This window comes from Crocodylus siamensis, chromosome 12, assembly GCF_052110815.1.
Source record: "Crocodylus siamensis isolate JL-2025a chromosome 12, ASM5211081v1, whole genome shotgun sequence".
Classification (NCBI taxonomy): Eukaryota; Metazoa; Chordata; order Crocodylia; family Crocodylidae; genus Crocodylus; species Crocodylus siamensis.
The window spans coordinates 33,881,785-33,891,712 of record NC_143406.1 but is presented as its reverse complement, the minus strand read 5'-3'; the positions used below and the strand labels follow the sequence as shown (position 1 = coordinate 33,891,712).

At 44.3% G+C, this 9,928-nt stretch overlaps 1 protein-coding gene across 1 annotated transcript; it reads right to left on the bottom strand.

Moving 5' to 3' along the window:
* Positions 1-254: 254 nt before the first annotated feature.
* RSL1D1 (ribosomal L1 domain containing 1) lies at positions 255-8,712 on the bottom strand. The gene is made up of 9 exons (XM_090024388.1): positions 8,564-8,712; positions 8,326-8,465; positions 5,405-5,543; positions 4,738-4,886; positions 4,533-4,634; positions 3,870-3,963; positions 3,658-3,786; positions 2,344-2,571; positions 255-792 (listed from the first exon to the last, which is right to left on the bottom strand). Exons 1-9 carry the CDS (start codon positions 8,597-8,599, stop codon positions 460-462), a joined length of 1,350 nt encoding a protein of 449 aa, XP_089880514.1. The 5' UTR covers positions 8,600-8,712; the 3' UTR covers positions 255-459.
* Between the last annotated feature and the right edge of the window lie 1,216 nt (positions 8,713-9,928).

The window sequence follows — 9,928 nt, the reverse complement described above, 5'->3', positions numbered from 1 at the left end:
GTAAGAAGCATGATTATGAAGGACCCTGCAAGTAGCAACACTCAGTTATTATTCCATGTTGTAAAGCAGGGAGAACCAAAGGAAAAATCAAAGAGGGGTGAAAGAAAATGTTTTTTAATGACTACTTTCTGAATGTGACTGGAGCAAAATTGCATTTGCAAATCCAGAGAAGGTTGCTGCAGTGGGCAAAATGCAAGTCTGGATGGGTGGATGGAGAGGAAAGACAGATCTTAGCTACATAAATATGGAGACTATCAAGTTACATAAAAGTTTATTCAAGTGCCTCTAGCCGCACCAGAAGTAGAAGAAACACCAGCGAGCAACTACAAATATAAGTGAAGATACAACATACAAAGAATTTTCCTGTATGTTCCTTTTGTTTGGAATTGTTAGAAAAGGAATTATATTTAATCAGATCATCTTTTAAAATAAAAGGCTGAAGTACAAAAGAGGCTATGTTCAAGCTGAACATGGAACTTTCATTTTCCTGGGGGTGCGTCGTGGCGTTTTGGGAGCTTTCTCCACTGATTTGATAAGCTTGCTGCCTTTATAAGTCGCAGACTTTGCTTCTAACTTTTTGGGAGTCTCTTTCAGTTCCTTGTCTTTTACTATGTTCTTTGGGGTCCTCTGCTTCTTGCCTTGTTTCTGGTGACTGAGGGTCTGCAAATCTGCCCCTTCAGCCAATTTAAGTTTTGTTTTTGGAGTCTCCTGAGCCTGTACTGTCATCTTTCTTTTACCCAAGGGATTTCCAGTCTTGCCACCTTTTTTTGGACTCCGATTTGGTTCAGCATTCTGTAGAACAAAAAGAAGAAAAGGTAGCATCATTCAAAGAAATCAAAAAGAAAAAAAAAAGTCTCCCAAAAAGAGAATGCCGAGCACATAAGTACTGACATCAATGTTGTCCACTGCCCTCTAGCTTAGTCTAATTTAGACAGACAGAGGGAGGGTTACTGCAAACCAACTGAACCACAAACAGTTTTAAGATGAAAGAAACCCTGGGTGATACTTTAAAGAGAACAAACAGACTTCATCTACACATGTAGTTTATAAATCCAGGAACAGTATGCTGCATTTCCAAACAGCTTTATTGCTTGCTTTATTTACCTATTTTCTCTTGACTGGGTATATAAGATGGACTTTTCAAACCTGTCTAACTGGTCATGGTCAGAAATATGAATGCTATCTATCTTCATAACTATTTGGTTAATTACACATTCCCAAATATCTCTACTCCCAGCAATGACAAATTCAATATTGACAGCTCACCGAAGCTATCAGTCTTTTATAACTTTTGGCTCATGCTAATAACAAAGGCATAAATTTGATGCTGTTTTTCTCCAGAAGTGGTGACCTGCACTCAGGCAGCATTAAAGAATAGCCATAGGCAGGTTTCAACGTTCCTTTCCCTTATTCTTAGGGACCTCCCCAAATTGATGCAGATCACAGGGCTGGCCACTATTTTTGCTGGCTTATTGCAGCAGCTCCTCCCTCCCCACCACCCATGCCTGATTAGCTGAGGGGGCTACGTGGCCCTGCCCTTCACTTCTGATTGGTTGAAAGGCCCATCTATCACGCCCCCTCACCCCTTGCTGGAGGGGGGGCGTTGTAGGACAGGCAGCCCCCATCCATCCCCCGCAGGTCATGAGGACTGTGGGCTCTCACTGGGAAGCCAGCATTTTATTTTTAGCAAGTCTTTTCCCCCCTGAAGATTTCATGGACAATGCCTAATTTTGAGATTTCCACGAAACTGCAGACCGAGTACGTCCCTTATTCTGACTCACACTAGGAAATTACAACAAGCAATTCTTGATGTCAAAACATGTATGTGTTGGGATCAGGGAAACGCACACAGGCAAGATACCCATGTCCAGAGTGATACTTGGAGAATGGTATTGTTCAGTCACAGGGAAACTGATTTTCCCCAATTTAAATATGATTAGACCTCCTGAGAGCAAAAGGCACAGAGGTAATACAGTAGTTTCCAGAGTTGAGGGTTAACAGAGAAGCCTGTTGTTTTTATTGAACGTCATTTCAGAGTGGCAAAATGAATGGCTAACATCCCATTTTTCTTTAAAAACAGCTTCCCTCAATCCATAACTGGGGCTTGTAACAAAACCTAGAAACAGAGAATCTCTTGTTCGTGCAACACCCACAGGGCTGACTACCTGCTTCACTCCACGTGAAGTAGACCGTGCCCCCAAACACAAGGTTAGACTTCATTCAGCTCGCCCACTGCTTTCTATGAGTTTGTCACAGGCCTCTTCCTTTCTAATGTTCTTCACATCCTGTCTATACCTTGTTCATCAACTGAACAAAAGTTAGATTTTGGTAAAAGAGGATTACCTCTTGCCCATTTACACCCGCTGTTTGAATAGGAACTAGTTGTGGAACGTCTTCATCATCCTTATTGTTATCTGATTCTTTTATTACCACTTCTGCTTTTCTCTTCTGTTCCATCTCAGGCTCCTTAGCAGAAGCAGCAGCATCACTTGTTTCAGGTGTCGCTTCAGCTTTCCTTGGAGTCTGCTGTGCGACTGCCTTCATCCGCTTTTGTTTCTTTACTTTCTTTTTCTTACATGGATAATTAAAGACGTATTTTAGCAAGATATACCTAACCCCACATTTTATTACAAATGCCAATGCATTTTATTGCAAGACCAAGAATGAACTATTTTAGACCTTCTAAAGCTTTTCTTCTTCTTCAATAAGAGAATATTATAAAGAATTAATATTAACTTGGATCTTGCCATTCAGGAGATTCTGACTTGGCAAGCACACCTGAACAAAGGAAAAATTATGTGAATTTCACTTTCAGAAAAAAGAATTTCTCCTTGAACACCTTACCCAACATGTAGTAATCCTATATACAAATACATTATTACATACACCCCTACAGTAATCATGTATATAAAAACATGCATCTTAATAAATATATACACATCCCTCTTTATAGCAAGTCACACTCAAAATTGTGAAGTTTTTCAAAAACAGAGGAGAATAACAGCCCAGACCAGTTACAGGGTGTGGGGCAACATAAAACAGGGAGATCAACTGCAATATTCAATGTGAAGAAATATGTAATATTTTCTTCAACTGGACTAAATTGGTGAAATAACCTCCAAATTAAGAGTCAAAAGTTTGCTTTTTTTCCTGAAAGTTCATTACTTAATTTTGACTATTTATTTCAGATGAGGACTAACTGATGTATCCCTCCTTATCTGCTTATGAATTAATAGGAATACTATACTTATTTTATATTCATTTTTGCCTTATAAAAATAACACAAGTCCAGTGACCTGATCTGAGTTAGTTGTAAGGCCACAAGCTCTGCTCCCAAACCAACAGTTTCAGGTAAGAGACTGGCAACACTACTGGGCTACATCCTTATTTCTGTATTTGCCATTATCTCAAGTGCAAACAGTGATTTTCCATTACCACTGTTCACACCTGACTGTATGCCGTTTCAGGTACTGTAAGAAATAGCATTTGTAGTGCATCCCAGCTACGGCTATCTGTGCCTCCCTATTAGAATATATAATGTGACCAAATACATTTGTATGAAAACACACTAACCTCTGCAGACTGCCATTTAGCCAGTAGCTCTAATACTATCACCTTGTGACAAGTTATTCTACATAACAAGTTAGCAGTGTTTACCTGTCCATCCTTTCTATGAGCAGATGGCTGCTTCTCAAGCTCATCTAAATTGGAGACTGGTGAGTTAAAGATTGGAAGGGCAACCGATTTGGTAGTTTTGAGGTGAAGAACTTTAATATTTTTCCCCTTCTGCAATAATAAAAAGTAAATAAAGATGAAGCATAGCTGAAACCTAGTCCACTTCACATAATAATTTAATAAAAAAACAGTACCTTTGGCAACTTATCGGCAATCACCCCAACAGCAGCAACAATGTTTTCTAACAACTCTTCAGCTCCCATTCCTGTATGACCTATGCGTGCTGTACTGAAAGAAAAGGATGTATACCATTTTTATTCTGGTAAACACTAATCCTACAGCAGGGTTACCTGGTGTTAATTTACTGGCTTATTAGTGATCTGAATAAAAACCAAAAAAAGCGACCAGACTTTGCAAAAATTCATGGTAACAGCAACAATCAAATTTAAAGAGGCTTCTTTCCTCTCTCTATGACATTCTGCATCAATAACCAATTGTAATTAAGTTGTAGACATCTCTAGACAGATGATACAAAGAGGAAATCTATCACAAAATGGTAGAAGCAAGCTGCTGATCTCTGAAAAACATTACTCCGAAGTCGGTCAGGCATGTCAGGGCAATTTTATTATGTTGTAGTGGAAAGAGGTCAAAGAGAAAATTATACAGACACATTTCCTAAAAAGAAAAATCACTATTTTTCTATAAAATCCAAAGTCCATTCCAGATCCTGTGCATTTTGGCAAATTTTAACTTCAGTTTGTTCTTGAACCTACTGAAGGAAAAGTAGATGCATTAATTTAACATTGTATCTTGTTCCTACTTTTAAGAATATATAGTTTTTCACATTTAATACTTACTAACAGCAGCCCTTGTTGGTAACTGGAAGTATAGTTCCTCGGATATATTTGTTTATCTCCCTAGCAAGATCTTTGGCTTTCAGGTTTACAGACAAAGGTGTTCTAAAAAAAAAGAAAGAGGAAGGAGGGAAAGGGATGCGCAACTTCAATAAGAACAGTTCAGCTCTCAAAGATAATCTGTTATAAATATCCACAAGAGACTTGCCTTTTATTTCTATAAAACACTTTGCCTAGATGTGAAGGCAAAAGTCTTCTAATTCGGTCATCAGACAGAAAGAGATCAAATTTGTTCAGGAGACGACGCTTTGCTTCATACGGTTTATACTCTTGTGTGAGAGTCTTGTAAGAAATGATCTGTACCGTAAGAAGCAAGTGAGTTAGGTTTAAACCGGTTTCAAGATTGAGAATGTCTTGTTACAGCTCCATACATACGATTGTCAATACTGCTAGTCCATTAAAACTTCAATAGTAAAATAGTCTATTGCCTTCTCTACTTTACAGACATTTACACAAACAAATTGTACTTTAAAAAAATGTTAAAAAGATATTGAGGTTTAAAAAAAAGAAAAGAAATTGAAGATAAAACCATTTCTAAAAATGAGATTTTACTTTTCTCTTATTTTCCCTTTTTTACTCAGTAGCCTAAAACTGTGTAGCTTGCAGCGCTACAGTGGAGTGAACTGTTTTTGCTTTATTCATGTCAAACAAATCTGATTGTTAAACATTATTCTTTTTTTTTAAATTACAAATTCGTTCTTTTGGTCATCAAGAGCTAAAAGTGAAATTAGACTAGAAGTAGCTGAAAAAGTTCCTAAAAATGTTCCTGTATTATTACAAACAACCGATATATCAGAATCCCTCAATGTCCCTACCTGGCTGATATTTGTGATCCCGTTCTGTTGTAAGAGTTTCTTGTACAAGTTTTCAGTCTGTTCCGCAGATAATTCAGGTTCATCCTTTGTAAACAGGCAAATTTCAGATGTTTCTGGTCGAATAACATGAGGGAGTGGTCTATAACAAAGCGATGAGATGGGAGGCAAGTTGCTAAGTCAGACTTTCTCTCTACACAAAGCCAGACCTAGCAAGCATTTTAAAATTACTATACCTATGAGCGTAAGTGCTAAAGACCTTGGTCTACAACTATATATAACATGCAAAAAGTACAAAGGATCTGCAATGAGATCCATAGGTCTGCTAAACACATGCAAGTCTTTGTAGGTTCAGAGCTTTAAACAGGCTGGGGCTCTAACTTGTCGTGCAGTATTACTGTACCTCAGAGTAAGGAAACTTTGCAGTGATTGGCAATAAGGCTGATGAATAAACACACTGAGCCTTTATTTCTTGAACTGGGAAAAAGAGGTACCAAACAGCACAAAACCTAACAAGATGGGCACACGGGACATGCATAGACTCTGTTAATAGTAAATCTTGCTTCATTTACCTCGCTGAGCCAACTGACTAAGCGAAAAGGGCAAAAGAGATACCCATTCACACAGCAAAATGTCCCCAAGAATGCTTGGACAGCACCACAGATGTGGGAGACTACTAAAAATTCTTGAAACAGATAAAATACGGTTTTATTTTGATAGTGGGGTGAGGGAGGTAAACAGAGATCATGTAGGCCACTGTCACAAAGTGCCATGCTATAGCAGAGCAGATGAGAAGCCCTGGGCCTGGAGCTAGAGCAGGGGTGGGCAAAACATGGCCTGTGGGCTGAATCCAGCCTGCCAACAATTTGATCTGGCCCATGGGAGGATGGCCTCCAACTCACTGGATCTGGCCTGTGGGTGCCTGGCAATTCCAATGCTGTGTGGTGCTGGGTGGGCATGGGGGGGACTGCTTCTGCCAAGCAGCATCAGGCATCAGCTACAGACCTGGACAGGGTGCCCGCCACAGCGGTTGGGCGTCAGCATCACAAGTAGATGCTGCAGGCAGATTCAGTTCGGACACAGAACCTGCCAGCTGTGTCCAGGCATGGTCATCTGGCCAGATGTCAGGGCATTGGAAACTAGCTAATGTGGTCCCCATTTTTAAGAAAGGGAGGAAGGAGGACCCAAGTAACTATAGGCCTGTAAGCCTCACCTCGGTGCTCAGGAAGATCTTGGAGAGAATCATCAAGGAGCACATCTGTGGGGGGGGCCCTCAGGGGAGATCATGCTCAGGAGCAAGCAGCATGGGTTCATCAAAGGCAGGTCCTGCCTGACCAACCTGGTTGCCTTTTATGACCAAGTAACTAAATCTTTGGATAATGGTGTCGCCATGGGCATAGTCTTTCTAGATTTTAAGAAGGCCTTTGACACTGTCTCTCACCCCATCCTCATCAATAAATTAAAGGACTGTGGCATTGATGCCTAGGATGGGTAAAAAATTGGCTGATGGGGCGCACCCAGAGAGCAGTGGTGGACAGGTTGTACTCAACCTGGTGAGATGTGAGTAGTGGGGTACCCCAGGCCTCGGTCCTGCACTATTTAACATCTTCATCAGTGACTTGGACAAGGGGGTGGAAAGTTGCTATCCACGTTTGCTGATGACACTAAGACGTGGGGCGAGGTGGACACACTTGAAGGGAGAGAGACGCTGCAACTAGATTTAGACAGACTACAAAAGTGGGCAGATGAGAATACGATGGGGTTCAACGTAGACAAATGCAGGGTGTTGCACCTTGGGAGAAGGAATCCACAGGATACATACAGGCTGGGGAGTTCCCCTCTTGAAAGCACAGAGGCGGAAAGGGATCTTGGAGTCGTTATTGACTCCAAGATGAACATGAGCTACCAATGCCAGACCACAGCCGCAAGGCCAGCCATACCTTGTCATGCATCCAAAGATGCATCTCAAGCCGGTCCAGAGAGGTGATACTCCCCCTCTACGCGACACTGGTCAGGCTGCAGTTGGAGTACTGCGTCCAGTACTGGGTGCCGCACTTTAAAAAGGACGTGGCCAGCTTGGAGAGAGTTCAGAAGAGGGCCACCTGCTTGGTTGGAGGGCAACAGGACAGGCCCTATGAGGAGAGACTGAGGGACCTGAACCTGTTCAGCCTCAGCAAGAGGAGGCTGAGGGGGGACCTGATGGCTGCCTACAAACTCATCGGGGAGATCAACAGCAAACACCTTCTGGGGTGACAAGGAACAATGGTAATAAGCTGAAGGAGAATAGGTTTAGGTTAGAGATCAGAAGGCAATATTTTACAGTTAGGGTGGCCAAAATCTGCAACCAGTTTCCTAGGGAAGTGGTCCTCGCTCCTACCTTGGGCAAATTCAAGAGGAGGTTGGATGATCACCTGCCTGGGGTCCTGTGAACCCAGCATTCAGTCCTGCCTGTGACAGGGGTCAGGACAGATGATCTGTACAGGTCCCTCCTCCAAACCCTAGCGACTATGAAACTATAAAACTCTGTTGACTCGCTGCCGGCCCAGAGCCCCGACCCGGACCCTGTGCACCCGGGTAGGAGCTGCTGTTGCGCTGGGCAGGTGGTATCACCTGCGTGTTTTCTCCCTCTCTCCTTCCCTCCCTCCAGACCCCAGCAGAAGCCACAGTTCATCTGAGGTCCTGATGCTCAGCTGCGGACCTGGACAGGCCCTACAGGATCAGCGTCAGCCTCAGCAGCTGTCCGGGTCTGCGGCTGAGCCTCAGGGCCCCGGGCAAAGTCTGGCTTCTGACACGGTCTGGAGGGAGGGAGACGGATGCGGCCCCCGACAGGCCCCACAATGAGCTCGGGTCCCTCCAGCTGAAGAAACCGCCCGCTCCCGGCGAGGAGCCCCGCGAGAAGGCAGCGCGGCGGGCCGGGTCCTCACATGAACAACGAACGCTCGAGCGGGGGGATCTTCCACACCGTCACCATCAAGTAGAGGGTCTCGCTCCCGCCGAGGAGCGGCTTCTCCGCGCTGGCCCGGGCCGCGACGTAGGCCAGCAAAGCCTGGACGGCCTTTCGCACCTGCAGGAGCACAAGCACCGGGGGCAGCTCGAGTCGAGGCGGCCGAGCCCCGGCCCCGAGGGCCGCCCCGCCACCCCGCGCTGCCCCCGGCCCGGTACCTGCGCACGGTCCAGCCCCTCTACCGGCTCCGCCATGGCACCGAGCGCACGTGCAAAACCGCCAGAGCCGCACCCACGTGGAATCGGCGCGCCTGGATGGCGTCACAGCGTGAGCAGGCGGGCTTCCGGGGCGGGATTTCCTCTCACGTTCACGTCTGCTAGCCTCTCCCCCACCGCGGCCGCCAAGCAGGACGGGCTGCAGCTCGAGGCAAGGCCGGGGCCGCGGCCGCTTCCCCCGCCCGGGCGAGGGGAGGCTGTTCGTGGCTTTTCCAGGCCCGAAGGGCGCGTATCTGAGCCGAGCACGTGGCTCTGCGGCTCGGAGTCAGAGGGGCCAGTCGCGGGGCAACAGGAACCCGCCTGGCTCTCCCCGTGGAGCCGCTCAGGACTTGAGTCCGGTTTGTGGCGCTGGCGAGAGCTGAGAGTGAATCTAGCTGCAGTGGTGGGATTTGCTGGGAAGAGGTGTCATGTGCGACGGATGAAACTCGCATTTCCAATCTGATCGCGAAATAAAAGCATTGGAGGCGGGAAGGAAGGGCTCTTGGAGCCAACTGCTGGGTGGGAAATTCCCTCCTACACCGGTGAGATGACAAGGGTGTGAGATGACTGTGGGGAGTTTCATACGCCTTGAAATAGATGGAGCGCAAACAGAGGTTCGTGAATAATGCAGCGGTCTGTCATTTATAATAATGAAACCTACAGCAACATGTGCAAACGGAGAATGCGAGTAGAGTCCATAAAAAGCCTCTGTGAAAGTAAATCACTTCATATTATTGTAAGCCAGAAGCGTCATTTAAATAATTTATGTCCAAAATGTTTCTGGTCTGTTAGCATAGCATTGCTCTCATCAATAAGAGACAAGGAGAGAGTGCTGTCAGACGCCTTAGCTAGTTGGCAGTCTCATGCAGGTGTAGTGTTGTTATACAAGTTTTGAACTTGACACAGCAGCCTTATTTAATTAAAAGTGGACTATAGTTAATTGGGATAGGATTTGAGCAAGAGCCAGGTTAGAGGTCGAATGTTGTTAGACTATTAATTGCATACGCTGTAAGTAAACATGTTTAACTTATAAAGTTCACAAAACTGACAAATACATTTGTCGTATCAAACAATCCACAACTGCAGCAGCACTTAACTGATAAACCGGCATCAAGGGCTAGAGTAATCTTCACCATACACACATCTGGAAGTTTTCTATCTGTATTGACCCAGCTACAACCCACATCCATTAATATGCTGATGTCTGAAATGACAGAACAGCTGAGCGTTCCAGCTGACTAGTAATCTAAAAGGATGTTTTCCAGATATCCCTATTTTTTAAGTTTATTTTTCATTAAAATTAATATAAAAGAAATTTTGAAGTTTCCT